We start from the raw sequence: 25931 nt of genomic DNA, 5'->3' as shown, positions 1-25931 counted from the left end.
TATGTATAGCTGTTTTGGCAAGGTAGACAGCTAATAAAATGGCTTCTCTGTTGCCTATTTGGAGTGATGAAAACTCTACATAGGTTGCCACAAATAATTTCCTTCAGATCTGATTTAGCATGATGATTTACAGTAATTATTGTTTTCACACAGAGGCTGCAGTATTTATTATTGGCCTGCTGTTGACATTTGTAAGACTTGCTAGGAAGTGTCTTCTTACATGGCCAAAGATATCTTTCCCCAACCTGGCCCCTTTCCAGATGTGTGAGGACTGCAGTGTTCAGCATTCCCCAGCAAGAAAGGTCTTTGACTGGGAGTTCTGACCATTCTCATACTGGGAATTTTGGAAGATGTCTGGTTTGGAAAGACTGCTTAAAGGCATTCAAGAGTGTTTTCAGTGTTGACTTGGCAAGAGGTAAATAGATAATTGCCCAGGTATCCTGATCCTTTTCATTTGTAATATAGTAGTAGATCTACAGCAGTAGAAGATACTGCATTTATATCTTGAGTAGAAGATATAGCCATATATTATATTTATATATTAGTCTGTTGCTCCAGGCATCTGGCATGATTTCTTTTCCAAGAGGGATAGACATGTTTACTTGTAGTATCCTAAAGAAAAAAGGTTGTGATATAAATGAGAAGTTGAGTGCTGGTATGAGTCTTGCTTCTTCCTTGAAGTTACTACTGTATAGTAGTCTCTGCCTTAGTTGTACCTTCTATATACAATTTCCCTTGGAGATTGACATAAGGCCACCAGAAGGATAACGTGTGGTCTGTTAAATAAATGAAAACTATCTAATTCCATACTGACTTTGTCATATTGAACTGGTGCTATAAAACCTCAGACGAACCTGAAATTCTATGTATGGTGAACTTTCATTTTAAAAAATAAGGTTTTATAAGAATGTTCTAAGTAGATGTTACATAAATCAGTATGAGGCATTTAAATACTTTATGATTTTAGTTTGATTGACCTATTTATTTGTCTATATCACAGCCATTAGAAAATAAATCATATTGGCTTTTGAAATCTACCTAACCACTATGTTGTTTAGATTTCTAGTGAAGCCATTTAGTTTAGTAATCTTAACTTATTGGGGTATTTATATCGGGCTGTGTAATAGCCAGAAGTAGTAAATTCTAGGGCTAATTTCTGTTGGTCCAACCCTGTGCTCAAGTCAGAAGATTTTATACAATCCCACTCAAATGGTTATACAGTATACTCTTGAAAACCTCCAAGGATGGAGCACCCACCACTCTGGGAGGCAAAATATTCCATTGATTAATTGTTCTCTCTGTCAGAAAAATGATCCTTATTTCTAGATTCAATCTCTCTTTAACAAGCTTCCACCCATTACTTCTTGCCCTGCCCCTGATGCTTGGAATAATAAATTAATACCCTTTCCTCTGTGACAGATCCTTGAGTTATCATACCCCACTCCATACTGGTCTAATTACTATTACAATTACTTCAAAAACAGATACTTATTTCCATGTTACGTTCTTGAAATTGGTATTTTTTATTTTTGTGAATTTCTCAGGGGGTTCTCTACGTTAATGTAATCAGTTCACATCTGAACAAACAAAATTTGCATGGGAAAAGAATGTTATCCATAGAAATTAGGAGGGCACAGTGGCTAAGACAGCGCTGAGTCAAAAGACCATTAAGAGGTCTACAGCTGGGCAGTTCAAAACCCAAGAGCATGAGCCACATAATGGAATGATCTCCCACCAATTTATCCCAGCTCCTGCTCATCTAGCAATCAATCAGTCAGTCAATCAATCAATCAAAATAGAACTGGAAGGGACCTTGAAGTCTTCTAGTCCAAGACCTTATACCATTTCAGATAGTTCGGAAGCATGCAAGTAGATAAATAGGTACCACTTTGGTGGGAAAATACCAGGGACATGAAAGGAGCCTTCTCATGCATCCCCTGGGCAATAGTGGTATCACCGACTAATCCTTTCAACCCAGAAGTGCCTTGGTTTTCAACACAAATATAGTAGTATAGAAATTGTAAAAGCTTGTTACTTTTATGTTACCGGCCAACATGCAGTTATCCCATATTTATTGCTAAGCAACAACTCTTGTAAAAATGTACATATTATAGCCTCCCCTTTTTTTAACCAGAGGCCTTAAACTCTTTCATGATACTCCAAAGGCACCCTTTCTCGATTTAGGGTTCTGCGAGATGCCTCTATGGGTTCTGCTAAAGATCATGTTTCAAAATTACTTTGAGTTTTTGAAATTTCCATGCCATAATGTAGAATGCTAGTGCTTGCAACTGTGGGAATTTTTATGTACCACAGCTCAGCTTACTTATCACACTATGTGATCTACATTACTGTGAGCTATAGATACATTTTTTTAATATACATATAAACCTTTTGACGGGCTGTGATTAAATTTTGTACAATGTCCAAACTTAGATCATAGGATAAACAACCACACTTTTTAGCTAAATTTTATTCTAGACATTTGCATGATATTTAAACTTAGATTGGATGGATTTGTGTGATTGATCTACTGAAGTTGTGAGTCTGAAGTGACTGCACAATGAAACTGTTCATTTATAGCCCTTCTCTCTCTCTCTCTCTCCCCCCCCTCCCTCCCTCCTATTTCTTCCTCATTTTAATCACTTTCAGGCATGTAACTGAGCTGAAATCTAGGCTGCAAGCTGTTAAAAAAAAGTGTCAGCCAGCCTGCCACACAAAGGTAGTTGAAATAGAGGCCCGGATTGTTACTGACTGGCTGTCTACAAAAGACTATAATTTGATCTCAGTGGCTCAGATTTGGTTTGTTCATTTGTTTCTATAGTGCCAAAACAGTGAAGAATCATGATGGGACAGAAATGTACTACTTCTGTTGGACTGAGAGTCACACTCTGCTTAACACGTTGAAAGCCACATTCAAAACATGCCATGGCAAGGTCCAGTTTTGAAATTGGGGATTCCAGTGTTGTTAATGAAGGAAATGGATGCCTGAGCTCTTACAGTGACTGAAATCACACAGTTTTGCCCCATAAATCGGCCGCAGCCGCCTACAGTGCAAACATCACCAATTTTTGCTCTGTCTGTTTGAGAGGAACTTGGGAGTCACTAAGTATTTGTAAGCATGGTGGGCTGCTGCCAGTTTGGACCGGTTCTAGCAAACCAGTAGTTCCGACAATCAGCTGGCCCTGCCCACCCACCTCTGCCCTATCCTGACCCATATTTCCATCTTTTTCAGCTCAGCTGATTTGTGCAGCACAGTGGATTTCATGCGCTTCAGCTGTTTTACTTACCGGGGCTGCCCTGTAGAGGTTCAAATTGTATTTTTTGAATGCTGCGTGCACGTGTGCTGAGACCCAGTTACTAAGTTTTGTCAGACTACAGACAGGCCACCAGCAGATTGATTGATTGATTCAATCAATCATTCAGTCTATAACCTATCTTTTTTTCATAAATATCCAAAGGAATTTACAGCAATTAAAACAGAAGCTATAAAATATTCAAATTAAAGACAAAATCCTTAAAATTAGTGGATAGTTAAAACATTAGTAGAAAAATTGGGGGTTTATTCCAGTATTCCTTAAATACTGGAATGATTTAGTAAAAGTTCCCAATATCTCATGGAGCTGATATTTAATTGCTCAGTTAGCTCATTGTAATATTCTGTTTTATTGGTGAATTCTTTTGCAGAAAGGCTCTAGGCAGGGTTATGTAAGTGCTGACAGGCTGTTTCAACAATGTCTTCTGTAAAATTGATATGTATTAGATCATTGTAGTTGTCTGTGTTTCGACTAGGAAATACTGGGCTTGATCCATGGTTGTTTAGAAATACTGAGCCAAAGAATGTGTTAAAGAGGTTTGCTTTGGTGGTGTCATTGTTGCAGTCTTTGCCATTAGGTCCTTTCAGAGGTGGGATGGACCTTGAGTCTTTTAGTTTGTTGTTTACAAAATTATATAAAGCACGGGTGGAATTTGTGCATAGAAGGTTTTCCTCTTGTTTAATGTGATAATTAGTGCATTCAGTTTTTATTTGGTGGCATAGATTTTTGTATCGGCTTTTGAAGTTGGCAACGTGACCAGATTTGTTTTTTCACCCAAGTGATCTCTTTTTGGATTGAAGCTTCCTTATTGTTATAGGTAATCTGTTTTTCCTGGTTTTGGGAGTTGTTATTGGTACATATAGTTTGATGACTCTTTTGATTTCTAGTAAGAATATGTTGTAATGGTCTTCAACAGTATTGCATCCAGTCAATAGAAATTGCCAATCAAGGGAAGAGAGATTGTTGATTATAAGATCATAGTTGCCTTTTTTGAAGTTATAATTGGGGATCACATCGTTGTGATGATTTTTGTGTGGATGTATGTTGAGACCAAAGTCAATCATGTTGTGGTCATTGTTGGAAAAGGGTTCTTTAATTTGTATTCCATAAATTGAATTCAAACTATTGCCAAAGATGAGATCGAGGCAGTTGTTAAGTCTAGTGTTGTTGGTTACTAGTTGTTCCAGTCCCAGATTTGTTACAGCATTGTAGAAGGTTGCATGTATGGGTTCAGTTGTACATTCATTTAGGGTCCAGTTGATATGAGATAGATTGAAGTCACCAAGAAAGATAAAAGCATGTGGGCAAGATGCCGCCCATGTTAGTTGTATATTTAGTTTGTTTACATGTTCAATGTCATATTCAGGGGCTCTGTAACATAGTAAGAACCGAAATGTAATATTTAAAGTCAGTTCACAGATAATGGTTTCAGGAAGAGCAAGCTCTAGGGTAACTTGGATGTTTTTTAGATGTAAGGACTTTTTATAGAAGATAGCAACACCACCTCCTCTACTGATTTCACGATCAGATTGGTAAACGTAATAGTCTCTTACTGAGGTAATGGAGTCAGGGAGAGATGCGTTGAGCCATGTTTCACAGACAAATATGATGTCGAATTTAGCCATATTTAGTAAGAGGAGAAATTCAGGTATTTTATTTACAAGGCTTCTTGCATTGACTAGCTTGCATTTAAGACCAGTTGAGTTGTTGGTTGTGTGACTTGCGTTTGATACAGTCTGCATGATAATCAATGTACAGGTCCTTCTCTCCATTGTCTAGACTATTTTTTAGTTCTGTGCATAGTATACGGGAGCGGGCACGTTGCTGTAAGGATAGGTCAGGACTGTCTTAAAAAATAATTACTCCCTAAATCAACAAAAAGGGTTATTTTTTTCTGGTGTAGAAAAGGCATACAGAGACCACAACTGCCTATTGTCACGAGATGTTACAGTTCTCAGTTGAAATCTCATGAGATTTGGCAACTTTGCCAGACTTACCATTTTTCCTTTAGAGAAAAAAATAGTTGAGCCTGTGTATGAGACTGTTAAAATCTCACATTTTATCTACTTACTTCCATTTCTATCCAATTTTGTCTGGACTTGTAGGGCTCATTATGGTAAATTATTCATCATGTTTTAAAGCAAGGTTTCATTTCCTAGCAGCTGCATCATCCAAGTGAAAGGACGGATTGTTATTATTTCTGCCATTGGTAAGTAATTTTGGAATTACAGCATTCAAAGGAAACAGAAGGATAGATATTAAAATGAAACCACTTACATAATGTTAAATTGTAATCCTGTGTTGGATATCTGGAAAAGATTGAATAAGCATGTGACTTTTTAAATATAGATCATTTTCCCCAAATGTGTTCTAATTTTGTCTTTTTTTCTTTTACAAAGTGGACAAATTCAAGAAACTGTACTTAGATCAGTCTGCATATTTTGCCTTCTATTTTCCTATTGCATGTACAGATAGCCCTCGAATTATACAACCACTCAACGGCACTGAAAAAAGTGACGTATGACCATTTTTCACAGTTATGACCTTTGCAGCATCCCCATAATCATGGGATGAAAATTCAGACAACTAGTTCATATTTGTGATCGTTGCTGGATCCCAAAGTGATGTGATCTCCTTTTGCAACCTTCTGATAAGCAAACTCAAAGGGGAAGCCAGATTCATTTAACAGGTTATTAATTTAACAACTGCAATGATTCTCTTACCAACTGTGGCAATAAAAGTTATAAAATGGAACAAAAGCTCATTTAACAAGTGCCTCGTTTATCAACAGACATTTTAGGCTCCATTGTGGTCATAAGTCAAGGACTAGCTGTATTTGAAATGGCCTAATTACAGCAAAGAAAGCTCATGAATGCTATGTTTTTGTATCTCTTAGCAGTTTCCATTCTCATGAAGAAAATAGTGAAGACAACCAGTAAGTGATACGTCTGATCAGTCAACTTTATTGGTCTTCTTTTATAGGTAGTCCTTGGTTAACAATTACCTCGTTCAGTGAGAGGCAGATTTATTTTTGCAGCTTCAGTGTTTTTCAGTCATGTGTACTATACTGACTTTGATACTGGTTTCCAGACACTGCTTTTCAACATTCATTTAAGTGAGCTCTAGTAACCTGTGCCTATTTCTAAAATACCTTCAAATATCATGCAGTGTTCCTTCTCAGTCTTGGTTGAGATGATTTGCTGTTTGAACAAGAGGAAGGTTGCAGTTAATGGTGCAGCATCAATTTAGTCTGAAAAAATGAAAGAAGAGAAAGGATAGCAACATGATCAGAGTGAGCTGATGCCACACCAAATGAAAGCTCTAGCTTTGATATGCTAAAATTAGATTGTGGATCTATGCAACTGCTGGCTTGTTTGTTTGTTTGTTTGTTTGTTTGTTTGTTTCAAAAAGGGGATAGAAAACCACAGCCAATCTACTTCTCCCACAAAGAAAAAATCAGGACGATTGTAACTTGAACATACTTAATCTGCCAATATTTATGGTTCTTAAATCCTGTGTTTATTTTTCTTAGCAAATAAATCTGAAAAGGTCCAAATGTTGTCATTCAAAATTTAAAGCATTGATTAAAAACACTCAAGTTCATATTGTTTCCAGTTTGGTACTCCCGATTTTGAGGTTTGAAAAGTCTGTTTTGAATTTGAAAAACTTTTGAACTTGAAAAACTTCCTAAGTGATCAAAAGAGCACATTTCATTCTAAAAACAATTGTCTCGCATTCAAAACAGGACATTTTGAATCCATGGGAGTTTGCATTCAAAACATTTTCCACACCATAATTTAAATTTTCTATAATCATGCCTCTTTGGGCAATAACAGCATCAGCAGAAGTATGACAAAACCACTTCAGTTTAGTGCATCTGTATCCCCACATTCTTAACACAAATAGAAATGCAAAGAATTACACAGATGTCTTTGCATACATGAAAGGTAGGTCTTTCAGCTTCTTTTACTTGAAGTTCAAGATTTTTGGAAGAACATACGTGTAGGAAGTTATCCTGGTTAAATCTAAAATTCTGCTACCATAACTAGCTTTTGAACATACCTAAATACTGGTAGTCCTTAACTTACAATCACAATTGGGACCAGAACTTCCATCGCTAAACTATTCAATCATTAAGCGAGTCATGCTCAACTTTATGACTTTTTTGCCATTATTAAGTGAATCTGGCTTTTCCCATTGACTTGGCCTAATGGAAGCCCTCTGGAAAGATCACAAATAGCAATCCTGTGCTACTGCAGCCATTATAAGTACATACTAGTTGCCAAACACTTGAATTTTGATCATGTGAATATGAGAATGCGTGAAGATAAGATTATATGCTGATTGCTGAAAGACAAATATTTAAGAAGGATAATGTGGACAGATGATCTTCATGGTTGGAATAAAATAATAGGATATCACTTTTCTAAAGGAACAATACCAATACAAAGGAAGAATTGTCTATGTTTAAAAAGCTAGATGTTTACAAAAATTCAATATTAACCTGGTGCTCCTGGGTTAAAATTTAAAAAAAAAATGAATAAAAGCAGTATTGTTTGTGGGGTCTACTATAGACTGTCCAGCAAAACAAAAGGTGATAATTTCCAAAAAATAAATGTAAAATAGCCGTTAAATATTATAAATCTTGATTTGGAGGAAAGGTTGAAGGTAGTCAAATATATACCTGGAACTTCAAAAAAGCAAGTTTCAGTAACTCATGATTATTTCTCACACCAATAATAAATACAGTTGAATGAAGTTGAAAGAGTGAAATACAAAATCAGTCAAAGTTCCTAAAAAACAAGATTGAAGATTATTTTGATGGACTGATAGGCACCTAAGAAAAATGTATATATTAGGGAAGTGAAATCAAATGTGCAATATACCTGACATGGTGATAGTATATGAGAATAATGCTTTGGAATTTTAGTTGATCACAAATTATATCTAAATTCAACAATATGCCATAACTACAAAAAACTATAAATTAAGTCCTTCTAGGAAAATTTGAGGGAATATATTCATTATGCAGAAAGAAGAAAACAAAGAAGCCACTAGGGCTCTTACAAGTAATGAGGTTAGAAATAATTCTAAAAGCCATGTTCCCCATACATTCCCATCTTGATCTTCTTTCCATCCTGATTAATTTGGAAAGAGATAATGCAGAGGGGGTCAGGATTCTGCCCTGTCTCTTAATCAGAAAATAACTCTCTGAAAATTGAACCATGTGAGATCAAACACTCATCTTGATGTATTAAAGCAGTTAAACTTCAGAATCTGTTCAGCAATAGAAGAGGTGACGAAACCTTTTCCTGGACATGCTCAAGCAGATGCTAGACAGTTATTTCTCAGTAATGCTTTAATTTGAGTTTCTGTATTGAACATAGAGGATCACACAGAAGGGCCTAAATTCTACGATACTGGAGACTATGGTATTTCCATGACATAAAGTGTTTTTATAAATATACAAGTTTCATAGCATTAACTCTGTAGTCGATTCCTATTCCCAAGGAAGATCTGAGTGAGACTTTCTTTGGCCTGAAGGACCATATTCTTTCCCCTTTCTTTGGTGTCAAAAGGAAGTGTGGCCAATGATGTTATGAAGCCACGAGAGTGGGTAGGATCAATGTTTTGAAACCCAGGGGTTTGTTGTTGTTCTCATGTGAAACAAAATAAATAAATTTGTGAGGTATATTGTTTCTTAACCCCCCTAAAGAATGAAATAAAAAAATTAGCCCAATTTGGTGAGATTTGGAATTAGGTTTGGGATTTTACAGGTACTTTGGGTGTCTTGAGGTCTTGCTAGTATTATAGAATTTATTTGTCTTTTCAAAATCCTTCAAATCCCCCAAACTAAAAAAACCAAAGGCCTGAAATATTTGGCCTCAAACAATCTGGGGGTCTCTATGGGCTGGTATTGGGTATGGAGTGGGGGATGCTCTATGACGGCAGTAGGTTTAACTGGTTGTGTCTTAATTCTATTGGGCCTACTTTCTGTCCCTTTTTCTGGTGTAAGAACAATCTGTCTTTGTGCTGTACAGATTTCACTCTTTCCCTCCCCTTGGCTCCAGCCAAAGAAGAATGACTAATCCCCACCTGTCAGTGGCTATCCCAGATATCATGATCAACACATTTCCAAAGTGTTATTCCATCTGCTGCTCTTTTAGGTTATTGAATTCCAAATAGAAATTACCTGTTTTTCTGGTGTTTGGAGGCATTGCCTCAGAGTAGCCACAAATATCAGCTAATAGAAATCTTAGACTCCAGAATTCTAGTTCGACGGGATTCTCTAATGTCTTTTTTGTTTAACTTTGTTATGGACTACCCCCTTTAGAGTAGGATGTCTCTTCTACCTTTCCACTAACATATGGAAAGAAAAATACATGAGATAGGGTCTTTGTCTTTTACGTAGTTTATTGGCTGCAATATGCATGGGAATAGTTTGCTGTTTCATTTTTCAGAGGAATATATATACACTCACACACACGCACATCCATCTCTATCTTTATCTCTCTATCTCTATATCCAGATTCAGCCCATGGGGTGCTTAGATCTGGTCCATGAGGCTGCCCTGGAAACAGTGAAAGACTGGCCCGCAGTGCCTCTGCCAGCGAAAACAGAGCTCCTGCAACCCTCTGCCAGCAAAAATAAAACTCGGGAGGGCCACTTGCAGCCCTCTCAAGCTCCGTTTTCGCTGCATAGCGCTTGGGCCACCACAGGCGCTCCCAATACAAATGACATTGAGCTGGCCACGCCCAACTGCCCCCCACAAGGTCAAACACAACCTTGATGTGGCCCTCAATGAAACTGAGTTTGATACCCCTGGACTAGAGGATGCAGCTATAAGAATAGAGGCAGACTTGGCTGTCTGGAAACTGGATTGGGTCTGAGTCTAACTTGCATAAGGACATATTTGAACTATGGAGTACAGTCAGTTCTGATCCATAGACAGTACTGGAGTTGAACCAGATATTGACAGATTTGGCACATTATGAATGTGCTGCCTGTTTACATACATAGGCATTTGTCATTTCATACAGTGGGTAAAACTAACTAGAAAGTGATTGCCAAATCCAGAAATCTAATTTTTTTCTAAGCATGCCACAACCATAAACTTGCCCAACCCAGGAAGTTCTAATTTATACTCCTCTATTATTTGGAGAGTAACTAACTAGGATTTCAAAGGTAGATGTCATACTAGACTATGATGTTTGAATTACTAGTACCTGATCATGCAGATGGAGAAGCAGCGTAGGTAGGCTGCAAGTGCAAGCACATTGCTTCTTCACGATTAAAAGCAACTCTAGTTTTTAATAATGTGTGAAGTTGGCCTATTTCAGGCTTTTAGGGAAAGCCTGGAATAAGAGAAAAATCAATACTACAGACCATGAGATCAGAGTGGTTAATTGTAATTCATGTTTAAATCAGTAGACAAAGGATGATTCAGAACATTTGAGCTGGGGACATAGGATAAACAAGCAATACAGGCATGTCAGTGGCATTTGATAACTTACCTTGCTACTATAAGGAACAAGGAAGAGGATTGCTGGTAAAAAGTAGAGTTTCTTAATAGCTTGCTAAAGGCTAGTTCCATTTTGACCATAGATAAAAGTATTTTTTTCTTCTTTTCTACAGGTGGCATGGAAAAACAAGCTTGGCTTCTTAGAAGCTTAGGAAAAAGTTGAAGGTAGATTCTACAAGAATCCTAGACTAACAAGAAAAGATAATAGTTGAAGATTATGAAAAGTCATAGTTCCTTTCTGTTTAATTGACTCTTTAGTGCATTGAGTGGTGCATCCAATTCTGAGCATGTTGCTTTAGAAAGAACATGAAGCATGTCCAAAGAAAGCATCCACAATTGTTTTTGGTCCTTGCAGAAAAACCTAAAAGAAAACGTTGGAGGCACTGGGTATGATTAACTTGCAGGAGAAAAAACTTTAAAGAGATGCAATTATCTTCAAATAACTGTAGGTAGAAGACAGGACATAACTGTTCAGGATTATTCTAGAAAACAGAGCAAGAAATAATGTATTTAAAGTACAGCGAATCTGATGTCAAGTTGTGTGAGGCTGGCCAACTTAGGAAATAAGAATGTCCTAGATTTCTCAAAAAGAATGTATTGCCTTTAAGGTGCTCCAACGGAATCTCCAGCTGAATGCAGTTTTCTGCTTAACTTTGATCTGGCATAATTAAGATAGAGTTGGTTTGAGTCTTTCTCATATTTCCTCCTTGTCCTGGGTTAAGGGTCTCTGTAACAGTCTTCTTCCTGGGTTTTCCTAAGGTCTGTTAGATAGTCTATCATAGGTTCAGTTGAGCCTACAGGGGAAATAATAATAATAGTAATAACAACAACAACAACTACTACTACTACTCTTCTAAAACGAATGGACTTCTTTGAGAGGTAATAGACTCTTCTTTCCAAAAGATGTTTAAACAGAAGCTATATGTCCAATCAGTTAAGAATACTGTAATGGATTCCTGCATTAGCTGGGGAGTTGGACTACATAATGTCCAACATCCCTTCTAGTACTTAAACTCTCTGGTTCTAACTAGGAAGATATCAAGCAACTCAACGCACCAATATTCACTCAGAAAGTTTCATGGCTGAATCCAGGGAGTGATTCTCAAGTCCAAGGGACTAATCACATCATTGTTTCCACTTCCGCCCCAAAATTCTAACCACTGTTAATTATGTTTATGCCATCAGGGGATGATCATTAAAGTCCTTCACTTTATCTACTTATTTAATAGCAACCATGCAAGAAGATCTGCTCTATGATATATAAAGTCATGAGTACACATTTTATTCAGAGATACGTTTTGTAGTGGACCAGTGCAAACATTATTTAAACTGTATTAACCAACTTTTAATTTATTTTTCAGAAGGAAGAGGATCTGGGAATTTAAAAAATATATATTTGCAGTAACAAAGGAATAGCTACTTTTCATTAAATAAAAAATAATGATTCATGTGCCAGGTTGTACTCTTATTTTTGTGAACTGCATTTGGCTAAGATGGCTGGGAGAGCTGTGATTGCAATAACCATGTGGTATATTACAGTCATCATCTAACAGGAGCACTTGTGCATGGCCATTAGAGGTGAATGATAAACAACAGAGTGTTATTGTTTGGAGCAATGGGGGCATACATGAAGTCTCTTATTTGCATGCAAAACACCTTTATGTTCATGCTCATGTCTTCTACTGCAAAGGTCAAATCATGCCCATGTTCAGTATTGCTATAGTATACGTTTAAACCTAGTAAATACATATTTACTCTTGCCATATAAATACTATTTTTGCTGTATAAATACTATTTCTTAAAAAAAAAATCCATTTCATCTCTCAGTGAGATTTCATGGCTATGCTAGTGTAGTTGTCATTTCATTCCAAGATTTTGTTCAATCAGGGAATTTCCTTGATTCTCATCCAAGTACTAATCAAGAGAAACCCAGTTTAGCTTAAAAAAAAAAAAAAGAATTGGCCAAGGCAGCCTCAGTGCTGCCAGCTGCTGCAACATAAGCCATAAAAACTGTAAAATCTTGACTGTATTGGAGTAAATCCTGCTTCAGGCAACTTGAGATCAATCCAGTTAATGTTTAAAAAAACTGTGCCCAACTTAATTGCTTGTAAATATATCATAATTAATTCTTGCTTTTCCTGGTGTGCCTGTAAGCTTTATCCTAAAGGTGTAATCATATTAAATGTAACATTTATTTACAATCAAAAACCAGCTATCATTTCCATATTAAATATATTAAGGAAGATAATCAGAAGTAAAGAAGAAAAACCAACATTCATATGTAAATTAATGTAATGTAACTTAAAAGCTACACAGAGAGAGAGAGTGAAAAGGAAAATAAAACTAACAATAACTCACAATCAACAGTACCTATGTAAGGAAATTTGCTGGCCCTTCTAAGAATTCTAAGACAACTAGATTGGGATTAGTACAGAGGCACCTCTTTGGGAGGAGGGTTTCAGACAAAAACAACCAACCAACCATGGTGACTGTGACTGTGTGGTCAAATTTCCATCCCTTTATGACCCAATCGGTATGTTGATTTCTTTGACTCTTCCTGCAGACAACCCTGGGTGCAGAAATGCACAGAAGTATAAACAGTGAGAATAGAGAGCATGGTTTTACCAAAAGGAGGGGAAAGAAAATATAGTTGCTCAGTTTATTAAAAATAAGGAATGGGACTATTCTGAATAATAGAAATCATCAGTAAAATACCTTGGCATTGATTAGCCTATTATATTTTCTTTATTTACTGATTCATGTTTTTATTTGCATCAAATGTAATTCAAGTTAGTAAGGTTGTATATACAGTTCGTTCATGCATGAATAAAAATCCAGACTCTTCACAATTTTCTGCCTCACCTTTATAGGTTGTGTTCCATTAATATCAGGGAATTATTAAGATCAGTGTAGTATTATATTATCAGTGTGCAAGGAGCGAGGAGCTTACAATCTCAGAAAACAGCAGGAAAGGAACGGAAGTCCAAGTAGGGGCAATCAATAATTAAATCAGCTGTTTCAGTTGCCTGTGCTTTGATTTACAGATAAATTTAGTACTCAATCCAGGGAACTAGAGGATGGTGCCAAAACTTAATGGAAATAGTAAAGGTTGAAAATGGATTTGAATCAGTGTGATTGTTGTACATGGAAACTGTATAAGTTTTGAATTTCTGAGTTCGTACTCTATGGATACTTAGCAGCAAAATGTCATTGCTACATTCACAAAGTAGGGACATGTTGACACCTGTAGACTATGGTCTCATTTTATATACAAAATTACACCAACAAAATGTGACGTATTACTGTCACATTTTGTCCAGGTAAATTTTATTGGAGCAGAAAAGAATAGCTTGGAGGTTGTTTTTTTGGCACTACCAAAAAAACCCACTACCACCACTCATTAACAGTTGTAACTGAAATTTGCTGTTTAAATTAAAATGTCCTTTAGAACCCAGGTAAGTAGGCTGCTCCATACCAGTAACCAAGAATGTTTGAAAACTGAAGGTTTTTAGTCATTGATTTTTTAAAAATTAGCCTGCTTTTCACTATTTAACAGAAAATCAAAATAAGAGATTTGCTTTACAGTTGGAATTTACTTATATGGCACTTATCAGATGTGCCAGATGTTTTTATTGCTGTTTCAGTCTCTCAAATTTTGCTTTTCTTGTTTAATTTTTAATTCTATTAAAAATATGAGTTGCAGTGGCACAGTAGTTAGAGCGCAGTACTGCAGACTACTTCTGCTGACTGCCGGCTGCCTGCAATTTGGCAGTTTAAATCTCATCAAGCTCAAGTTTGACTCAGCCTTCCATACTTCCAAGGTGGGTAAAATGAGGACCCAAATTGTTGGGGGCAATAGGCTGACTCTAAACCGCTTAGAGAGGGCTATAAAGCACTAAGTCTAAATGCTACTGCTATTAGCAAATATTGTCTAAAAACATGAAAAATAACACTATATAGATTAAAAGAGACCTGCAGGAGAGGGATAAATGGCACCCTTTGCGCTATTGCAGTGGAGTCCCTTGTCTTTAGCATGACAACCTGTGTCCCTAGCAAACTTGGATGATGACAATATGCCATTTGCATCATTTTGACAAAAAAAATTACTGCTAAATAAGAATCTATTCTCCATTTTAGTCTAGCTTAAGATTAGAACCATAAAAATGAATGAGGCAATTTAGTAATTCCTACCATATCTTCGTGGAATTAAAGAAATTTACTGCTATATTAGACCTGACCTCAACCCAATTGATGGGATTTTGAATACAAGTGAATTACTGTAAGGTACATGATGAGTTTCTATAGATTGCATTCATTTACCTACAATACGTTTTGCAAAGGCTTGCTATGACTTTGTGCTATATGATAATCTTGAACATGATCCTTAAATCTATTACTTAGATTATGCAAGATTTATATTTTCAGGAAGCAATGAATATGTGTGTGTCATTAACACACTCAATTCCCAAAAGTATTTTGTGGTAGACTTTCTGGAAATCAGAATGTATTTCTTTATAACACTTTTGACTGTATTTTTTTATATAAAAGAAGGTATTGAATTTTATAAGACATCATTTTATTGATTCTCATAAGATGCCATTTCATGGATTTGTGATCAATACCATATATAGATTGAGCAGTCTCACTGTGAAGTTTCCAAAAGTTACTAGTGATGGTGCTATTTGAAGTTTCTTTTCAGGATGCTGAAATGTAGTCAGCTAAGGAGTATCTGATTCAAAACAGACTCAACCAAACAGATATCTGGCCCCCAATTATGCCACTGTACATACTTTGGCAATAATTTTTTTCTTTAGAAAATTTAAAAGAAAATATTTGCAAAATTGTAACTGGCAACATTCAAATGCAAAACATTCATTTAGCAGCATATTGTAGATTTTGGGGGCAAATTAAATTTCAGTCTCCTGATTCCATTTTTATTATTTCCATGCTAAGCAGTAATTTTGCAACATCTCAAAACTGCCTTTATTATGACAGCGTTTGATTAAACCCTGCAATATTCCTTTCATTATAATATGGGACATTGATTATGAGGAGATATTTTCAATTGTACCTTTGAAGTCCACAATATTTCATCTTTCTCTATTGAATGGAATGGTCTATAAAACATTCAGAATTCAATTACTTTTGAATTTAAAATGCCCTGCTTTGTTAGCTGCTCCAATCATTTGGAAAGCATTTTAAGCTTATAACAGTTCAGTTCTGAGTTTAAAACACTTCCAAAATGATCAAAACAGCCCATACTGAATAGGAAATGTTCTCAAAGCAGAGAGCTTCTGCCTCCAAATACCCACCCCTGGTTGCAATTATTAATGTGTATTCAAACAATGTGTATTCAATTATTTTGAGTATATCTATGAGATGGGAATCGAATATGCCTCTTGTGTTTAAGATGGTAACATATTCTTTATTCATATATTTGTAAATGAATCTGTATTACAGAAATGGTCCTGTATTGAGATGTGCTTTAGAAAATTAAATATTTATTCGTTTATTTAAAATATTTATATCCCCACATATACAGTATTAAACACAATAGCCTTGGGTGGCTCACAACAATAAGATATAAAAACATTACAAAAAAAAAATATTTGAAAAAACCAGACTTTCCATCACCCTAAGATCACCACTGAGCTATGGTGGCTCAGTGGTCAGAATGCAGTACTGCAGGCTAACTCACTGATCACTCCAGGAGTTCAATTCTGAGCAGCTCAAAGTTGACTCGGTCTTCTATCCTTCTGAGGTTGGTAAAAGGAGGAGCCAGATTGTTGGGGGCAAAATGGTAAACTGTTTAGAGAGGGCTGTAAAGCACTATGAAGTGGTATGTCTAAGTGCTATTACTATTGCTACTAATTCCTCAATTGCTGGGGACAATGCCAGGCCTTCACAGCCTTCTAGAAAGCTGAGGGTAGATCTCAGAGAAGAGGTGGTTCCATAAGGCAGGTGTCACTATGGAGAAAACATTTCTCCCATGTCCCACTAGATGACAACATTTAAGGGAAGGAACCTAGGAAATGTTTCACCTGGAGACTCCTACTGATAATCATAATTACCAGATTTTCTGTTGAAATGACCTGCTTCATTTCTTTGCCCCCATTTACCAAAAATTTAATCAAAGCTTGCAATTTCAAGAGAATTCTGGTCACTATCGTTATGGGGTAGAGGGTAGAGTTTAAAACAGGGGTCTTCAAACTTGGCAAGTTTAAGACTTGTGGACTCCCACTCCCAGAATTCCTCCTTCAGCCATGTTAGCTCAGGAATTCTGGGAGTGGAAGTCCACAAGTCTTAAACTTGCCAAGTTTGAAGACCCTTGGTTTAAAACATCCATTTTGTCCTATAACTCTTTCCTTGCAGTAAAAAAAAACAACAACTCTGAGGTATGTTCAGCCTACGCAACTGCAATTTTTGCACTTTTTAAATATACTGTTATGAAGCCGAAATTTCTCAAGAGCTCAGCAGACAATATAACACATTCACAGCTGATCCTTTCCAACTTTCAGTGGTGTGAGGGGGGGAAACCACCACCAATTCACTTTTAGATTGCTTCCCATCTCTTAAAAAGAAATGACAGATCAGAGTTTTCAAAAGGACAGCTGTTCTTTTCAATGTTCAGAAGGCAGAGGTGAACTTAAGGGCCTTACGCGAAATATTTATTTCCTAGGATAAGCCCCCAGTTATTACTAGTGGCATTATCCTGTTGATTTTGCTGTCCAAATTTGATTGATTAGTATGAAAAAAATATCTCCAAAACCATTTTTCCAAATGTAATTTGTCATTCCCACTTCAGGTGTCGCTGTATGTTGACTATATAGATTTTTCTGCATTGACCTCATGCCTTGGGGAGGCAGTTTTTAACTCCTAAGAGAACAGGGTAGTTTAATGTCATGCTGAATATACTGTAAACAAAAACTGATATACAGTAGCTCATGAATATATTTATTTTGCAGAGCTCCTTTTGTACATTAAATGCACAGCAGTGACTTTTCTCTCTGTTATACAGAGGAGCCCATATACTGTTACACGCCCCACAACTTCACCCGGGATCAAGCCTTGTATGCCAGAGGATACTGTTGGACAGAGCTAAGAGATGCATTGCCAGGTGTAAATGCCAGCCACTGGCCTTCCTTGTTTGAGCATAAATTTCTTCCATATGCTTTGCTGGCTTTTGCTGGCATTATGTACATTCCAGCCCTTGGGTGGGAATTCTTGGCTTCCACCAGACTGACTTCTGAACTTAACTTTTTGCTCCAGGAGATAGATAACTGCTATCACCGGGCAGCTGAAGGCCGGGCACCAAAAATCGAAAAACAAATCCAGTCAAAAGGTCCAGGGATAACAGAACGCGAAAGAAGAGAAATCATTGAGAATGCAGAGAAGGAAAAAAGCCCTGAGCAAAACCTGTTTGAGAAATATCTGGAACGCAGAGGGCGTAGCAATTTCCTAGCCAAACTTTACTTGGCAAGGCACCTCTTCATCATATTTTTAAGCATCATCCCCATCACGTACTTGTCCACCTATTATGCTACACAGAAACAAAATGAATTTACATGCGCTCTTGGAGAACCTCCCGACAAAACCAGCAATTCCAAATTGCTCATACGGGTGAATTGCAAGCTGCCTTCCGTTCAGCTGCAACGCATAATTGCTGGAGTGGACATTGTCCTCCTTTGTTTCATGAACCTGATCATTCTCATCAATTTAATCCACCTTTTCATTTTCCGCAAGTCCAATTTCATATTTGACAAGCTGAACAAGGTTGGCATAAAGACCAAGAAACAGTGGCAGAAATCTCAGTTCTGTGATATTAATATCCTGGCTATGTTTTGCAATGAAAATCGTGATCACATCAAGTCTCTAAACCGCTTGGATTTCATTACCAACGAAAGTGATCTGATGTATGACAACGTCGTGCGTCAGTTGCTTGCAGCTCTAGCCCAGTCTAACCATGATGTTACCCCAACCGTACGTGATTCTGGAATACAAACAATAGACCCCAGCATTAACCCTACAGACCTTGACCCTAGTGAGCCACTAATCATCAAGCGTCCTCGGAAGAAGATGAAGTGGATCCCGAGTTCCAATCCCCTTCCTCAGCCATTCAAGGAGCAGCTAGCCATCATGAAGATTGAGAACAGCAAACCTGAGAAGCCAAAGCCAGTACGTCGGAAAACAGCAGCCGATAGTTTGATTGCACCTTTGTTGGAGACCAACTCAAAACCTATCCAACCATCCCCTGTTCACAAAACCGAATCTAATACTCTGTCCACCACAGGTAATGAAAAGAAACATACACGTCATTTTTCTTTAGATGTTCATCCATACATATTGAGTAATAAGAAACCCAAGCAAGAAATTCCATCCAGTAACTCTATGGCAATATCCAAAAATCAAGAGAGTGGATTTTTAAACCAAGAAGACAAAGCCATAGTTCGTGTCACTTCTTCTCTCAAAGGTATGGAGATATTTTTAGCTACTTTTTCCATTGCAGTTGCAGCTAACATAATTGCTCCTTATTTCTGAAGGTTTGACATGTGGTTGGTTCCTTTTTCCGTACTGTTGACATCTTGCATGATAGCTATAGCCTCTGCTGGAAATCATTCATCAGGCACTGGAAAAGATGACTGATACAAACTGAAATATTGATCACATCGTGTGGCAGCCACACAATAAATGGGCTGTTTGCTAACTTGACATTTATCAGCAAGAATCGTGTTTTTAAGCTTATAATGTATGAACCATTCGTGAATCTTCAATTTTTATAAGTAGATTTCTAGTATTGGTGTAGTTTAGAAAAAAAATGTCCTTGTGCCACTTTTTTTCCCCTCATAAAATCTTTCTCATGAAATCTAAATTTCTTGGGGGCAGTTTCCTGCAATTTAAAACATAAGAATTAGAACAAAATCACGATAAATGTCAGATATTAACATGGACTATAGGAGTGGGAATGGAATGGAATGCAATAGAATAGAATAGAGCAGAATAGAACAGAATAGAATAGAATAGAATAGAATAGAATAGAATAGAATAGAATAGAATAGAATAGAATACTTTATTTGGCCAAGTGAGATTAGACACACAAGGAATTTGTCTTCAGTGCAGAAGTTCTCAATGTACATGCAAAGCAACAGGATAGTAATCATCATAATGCGGGCCAGAAGCTTTGGCTGCCAAAGCGATTATCTGAAGCATTTAAGGAATTCACTACTTTCCCCCACTCCCTTTCTGCTGGCAACTAAAAAGACCAAAGAAGTATTTTTTTAGTTGACTTTATTTGGCCAAGTGAGATTAGACACACAAGGAATTTGTCTTCAGTGCAGAAGTTCTCAATGTACATGCAAAGCAACAGGATAGTAATCATCATAATGAAAACAATAAGAGGGTCTAGTAGAGAAGATGAGAAGGATAATAATACTACAGCCATACAACACTGGTAAATATACTTAGAAATAAGACAGTGCTGTGAGGATTAGGTGTTCAGCAGAATGATGGCACAAGGTGGGGGGAAACTGTCCCTTTGTCCAATTTTTTTGGCATGTAATGTGCCTACAGCAGCATCCCTAGGAGAGGAGCTGAGTGTACTGAGAAGAACATCATAGGACGTTCTGTGATGCTCATCCATCATCGGGTCTCCTCCCCATCGGAATGGCAGCGTCCCAATAGGGATCTATGGGACCTGACACTGGGACAAAGAAGAAATTTGACTTCTGACTTCTATTGGTCTAATTTTCTAATAACTTGATAATATTGCTTGCAATATTTCCTTTGTAGGATTTCAAAAAACACCCACACAAATATAGTGATGCTATATTAAATACTCATATGAAATTTAAGAGTAATCCTTGACTTCCCTTAAACATCTTCTGAAAAGAGTACTGTACATACTTAAAGCAATTTGACTCTGTAAATTAATATAATTTTGAAGCTTCCCTGAAGTTTTGTCCTTATAGTTGAAGCACAGAATGTTAACTAACCTCATTAGCTTCAATGAAGCTACTTTGGTAAGTAATTTATGCTGCCTTCTTATCTTAAAAGCTTTGTTTTCCTCATTTTTTTAATAATCTACATCATCTTTCTTAACAGTTTGATTGTGATGGTCTCATATCATTGATTAGGATATCACAATTTCTCATGTATTAAATATTTACTCTTCTGGGTATTTTTTTTCAATGTAGTCTAGCGTTCAGAGGTTCCTCACTACTTCTTTATTCCTTGGACCCTTTTTAAAAAATTGTTGTTCGCTTTTAAGACTGATTTGAGGACAAATTGCATATTTTTGTAGCAGGTCTGGAATTTCAATTTTGAGTTAAGGTGTTTTGTGGTTAATTTTGATCCCGCTCTAACCGGGATTGTATAAAACTTACATAACAAGCACATAATCACATTTAAAGCTATGTATAGCATGGGCTTGAGTATAAAACAAAATACAATAATTGTGTCAGGACTCCAACATGCACCCCCATTCAAATCATAAGTCTCTAGCTGCATCTCAGAGGAAAAAAGATTGATTTATTAGGAGTTATGTCGGCGTTTCCCGGTTGCAGCTGACTCTGACACATCATTCATTTCACCCTTGACCCTGGTCTTTTCCCCACCCCCTGGATGCATATTCTCCAATGAGACACATCCATAGCCAAGAGTCATCAATCATGCTCTCCAGTAATCATTTTCCGGGCCAGAAGCTTTGGCTGCCAAAGCGATTATCTGAAGCATTTAAGGAATTCACTACTTTCCCCCACTCCCTTTCTGCTGGCAACTAAAAAGACCAAAGAAGTATTTTTTTAGTTGACAAATTGTGGTTGTTGTTTTTAAATGGTATGCATTCTATATGCCTATTACAAGCATCAGTCCTAAGACATATAGTGGGCTGAGAGAGAATGCCCGTCTCAAAGTCACCTAATGACTGAAGATGGAATGTAACCTGAATGAGTTCAAAACTTACACTATTAATACTACAGTGGCTCTCTTCTAAATTAAGCCTCTTTTGAAACAGAACTTGGAAGGAAGAAAGATATCCACATTCAGGCCCTTCCTTATCCTCCGACCTCATTAGCTGCCTTTTGGCCCGGTGCTCTCATCCAATCTAACAAGTTTACTTTATTGTCATTGCACCTCGTAACAACAAAATTAAATGAGCTGAATTGCTATTGTGGAAATAAAATTAAGAGATCCCACATAATCCTTTTTTTTTTTTTTTCAATTTGCGGAAAAGATGTGAATTAGTTCAATAAATAAGTGTTTTGCTTCTCTTTCAGATTCTTCCCTTCCTGGAAACAAGTCCCTTTATTCTCATGACATCTGCAGGACAGTGCCTGCAACTGGCGTTTTCCTCACCTGTACCCATAACCACATAGCGACTTCTGGTGCTGCAACGAAAGCCTCTCTGCCCCAGACTAATAAGGTAGTAGAGTCAGGGCCTGCCCTGAATTGCCACCCTGTGCATCCTCTTCTGCACATCAATACACTGTACGAAGATCATGAAGAAGAAGGCTCAAGCCTTATAGAAGATTCTTTAGACAACAGAATTCACTCCCCAGCAGAAAGCGGAGACATCATTTCTATGCCTTCCACAAAACAAATCATGCTGGCCACGTTTGATGAACCTTTGGCAATAGCGAATTAGTGAATAGTGCAGCATATTGACGCCCAATCCAGAACTGCTGTTGATCAGAGTCTGAACCTGATGTTCCACCTACAGCAGTACGAACCTTATTCTCCCACAAACTACTGCATGAGCATGGACTGCTGAAATATAAACCCCACCAGGGTTTGCAATACTCCACATCGGTTATTCAGGGTAGTGTCTTGGCTAATGTCAATCGCTTGCAAAATATGACAATAATAACAAACCAATCCAATTATTCTATGCTTGGAAACACATGCAATAAAGCACAAGAAACATTAGCTGTAGCTTGAAGAATTCACTTTGGATTACTACAACTACCCAAAATATTTGAAGTGCTTGAATGCATGTCACACCGTGTTTCTTAAAGCACATAACAGCCTTGAAGTTCCAGCTCACGATGTAAAGTAGCAACAGACGTAAATGTGTAGGATATTTATTCTTCCATTTAAAAAAAAAAAAAAAGCAGGTGTAAAAATTGTGGTTTGTCTCTAAGATTTTTTTTTAATGATAATTTTTTTAAATGATGAAAATGTGTTTCACGGGTATCCATGGCTCCCTCCCGTCCCTCCCATTAGCATAAAGAAGAAATCAGGAGCTCAGTCTTAATCATTACTATGTTTTTATGTGCCAAGAGATGATGAAAATTAAGAGTTTATTTTTTTATTGCCTATTTTATTGTGAATGAGAGTTTTTGAATCAGATACTCTCTTTCCAGAGTGTGGGAAGAGGGTAGCCTATTGCTGCATATTTTTGCTAATCGAGTGAGGTTTGTAAAACCAGGTTAAAAAACTTTTTATGATAAAGCTTTACAGATGTGAAGAGTATTCAAATAGCGCTGCTAAAATATTACACCAGTTAATTTGCAATTTTAGATGATGGATATTCATATCTTTTTAAGGACTTGCCTACACTACAGCATAACACAAGCCAAATACACACTTTTGACACACATCTACCATGCGATGATTTATTCCAACGGTTGTATCTTGGAATACTGCTAAGGAAAGAAAAGCTGGCTCAAACATGCAAAAGCATAATGTAGTACAAAGCAAAGCATTTTTTCTAGGAAAATTAATGCAATCAATGAAGTGACGTTTCAGAAGCTCCTTCAGAGAGAGAAGGGGAGAGAGAGAGAGAGAACTTGGCTGTCCCATTGTCCCCAAACCAAGGTAGGGATGAAGTCGTATGGAAGTTGCAAAGTTAAACCCAGTTTACTGCCACTCTGGCTAGTGAGCTCCATCCAAGAATGTTTGGAGAAATTTCTCCTTCAACTTGAGAAATGTTGTCCATGGTAGAAGTTCAAATAGCTAAATGTGCAAGTTCTAGGCAGGCTTTCCATGATACGTAACTTGAATTGGATGATGAAGAGTTTGTTTTAGAATAATTTCCCCCTTTAAAAAAAATGAAACAAAAGTCTTCCTGTATGAAATTTAATAAAAGCCTATTAATTTCAGTTCTTACCCTGAAAAGCCAGAAGTTGATAGGAAGTATAAGATTGCTTTGTGTATAAATTCTAATCAAATTTTGACATTATTAACTGGGATTCAAATTTGTAATTGCTATGGTTCCATATAGATTAAGTTCATCCTGGAATTAGATAATGAAATTAACTACTGAAATTTGCTAGTTTGAGCTGACAGTAACTTCTAGACTTACAAACTGATCACCATATCAAAAGCTGCCAGTTTAATGGAGTATGATACAATCCAGTCCCAACATATTTGAAATGTTTGAAAATGCATTTATTGTTGTTTGCTTTTTGCAAATACTTAACCATTGCTGTCTTCCCACTTCCTTGCTGTTTAGCATCCTTCAAAAAGCAATTCATTTGCTTCTCTTCCCATCTTTTGTACTGATGGGATCTGTACTGCCTTTAAAAGTGTTCAAGGGAAGACCCATTAGTAATCAAAATGATGTATCTCAAAAGGGGAAGAAAAGATTAGCAACCTAAAGCTAAGCTCTGCTGATATTCAGAGGAGTTGTCAACCACAAGTAGAAGAAAAGCGGGCTTTAAATAGAAGACCTCCTAAATAACCCGTATTGATTTTTTTGGCTTGGACCTTTCACAAGGCAGGTAGTACATCTTAAGGGGGGAGGGATTGGTGTCAATAGAAATCAAGATGATGGTTGCATAACACAATTGAAATCCCACTCTTCTTGAACACAAATTGATATTGCACATATACAAAGGCAAGACTTTATTTCTGCTTTTGCCGTTTTGACTTTTTTTTAAACTCTCCTCAAATGCCTTTTGTATGAGCCCATCCTAAGCAAAAATGGAAGAAAAGACAATCCAGCTCAATTGATAATAACTATCACCATGCCCCCCCCCCAAAAAAAATAGGGTTTTATCTCCATATGATTTTATTCTTCTTTTTTCCTCCAATGTAGGTACTACAGGCCAGCTTCTGCTTCAGCAGTTTCCACTAAGCACATGCCTGTGTTAAGCTGTCAGGGGGTGAAGTCTAATGTAGCAGATCACTTTATGACTTCCTGGGCTTTAAACATAGGCGTAGCATTTAAAGCTAAAACCACAAACTTGTGCGCCATCAAAACTCAGTTTTAATGGCGTATTTGTTAAAGATGAAAGATATACCTGCCAGCACTTTGCTATTCCAGACCATACATTAAAGAGATGATAAGAATGTAGTAAGCATTGTTGTTTTCATGCAATGTTTACCTTGCTTGGCCTAAAGTGCATCCTTATGGCATAATTTCTTCCTGTAATTTTGATGTGGTGTTCTTAAGAATAGCTCTAGTGTGATTTTCAAAAAGCATATTGGAAAAATTAGCACGCAATAACCATTCTTTACCAATTTCCAACCAAACACAAGTTTTTAATACTACTGAAGTAACGTGGAAGGAAATATAATGTTTCTGTTTGATGGTTATGAAACAATGCTGCATAAATTTATAGGTTTAGATTCTTGATTGTTAATTTATTTTACCTCAGACATAAATATGACATAGTATTTATTGAAAATAGCACTGAAAGCAAATAAATATTCTCAATACACTTAATGTTGACTGTTCTGTATTCAAAATGGTTGTTAGATTTTATAAATAATATTTATAATAGCACTTATATAATACAGTAACCAGCTCTGAAGGACCAGGTTAGGGACAGATTGTCGTGGAGAAAATCTATGTGGTCAGCTTGATGGCACATAATCAGATATTTAAAAGCTCTCTATATTAGTTAGTAATATGGTTTATTACAAATGATGCTGGGCATGATGCAAACATGATTTTAAAAGTGCCCAGAAAAGTTGATCCAGAGAACGTAGCATCTCCCGTTAGTTTCTTGGGCTTCAAAACATAGGTCTCTTAGAAAGTTTTAGCATATTTTCTAAAAAGCAAATTCAAAATACTGTCCGATATTCTCTGCCAAATTCCAGTGAAATTATTTAAAGGATTGAACTGACAATCAAATGAATAGCACTAAGATATGCAT

General features: G+C 36.8%; 1 protein-coding gene and 1 long non-coding RNA gene across 6 annotated transcripts in view; one reads left to right on the top strand and one right to left on the bottom strand.

Moving 5' to 3' along the window:
• Positions 1 to 25498, top strand: part of PANX2 (pannexin 2) — a 29357-nt gene extending 3859 nt beyond the window's left edge. Inside the window, exons 3-5 of one of the 5 annotated variants that reach the window (XM_087934131.1) lie at positions 6214 to 6249; positions 17855 to 19306; positions 22107 to 25498. In XM_087934131.1, the coding sequence (XP_087790257.1) occupies positions 6214 to 6249; positions 17855 to 19306; positions 22107 to 22474 (1856 nt within the window). In that variant the 3' untranslated portion in view covers positions 22475 to 25498. Of the gene's footprint in view, positions 1 to 6210; positions 6250 to 17801; positions 19307 to 22106 lie in introns of all 5 variants that reach the window. The other 4 variants (XM_087934133.1, XM_087934130.1, XM_026714087.2 and 1 more) reach the window with 4 other exon arrangements.
• LOC148125533 (uncharacterized) lies at positions 6255 to 11594 on the bottom strand. The gene is made up of 2 exons (XR_015743761.1): positions 10829 to 11594; positions 6255 to 6564 (listed from the first exon to the last, which is right to left on the bottom strand). It is a non-coding gene; the product is annotated as an uncharacterized LOC148125533 (long non-coding RNA).
• Positions 25499 to 25931: the final 433 nt, after the last annotated feature.

The sequence above is a fragment of the Pseudonaja textilis genome, chromosome 5, assembly GCF_049901715.1.
Source record: "Pseudonaja textilis isolate UNSWEBS1 chromosome 5, rPseTex1.2, whole genome shotgun sequence".
In the NCBI taxonomy this organism is placed as follows: domain Eukaryota; kingdom Metazoa; phylum Chordata; class Lepidosauria; order Squamata; family Elapidae; genus Pseudonaja; species Pseudonaja textilis.
The sequence above is the reverse complement of the archived record's forward strand: the minus strand, read 5'-3'. Positions and strand labels throughout refer to the sequence as shown.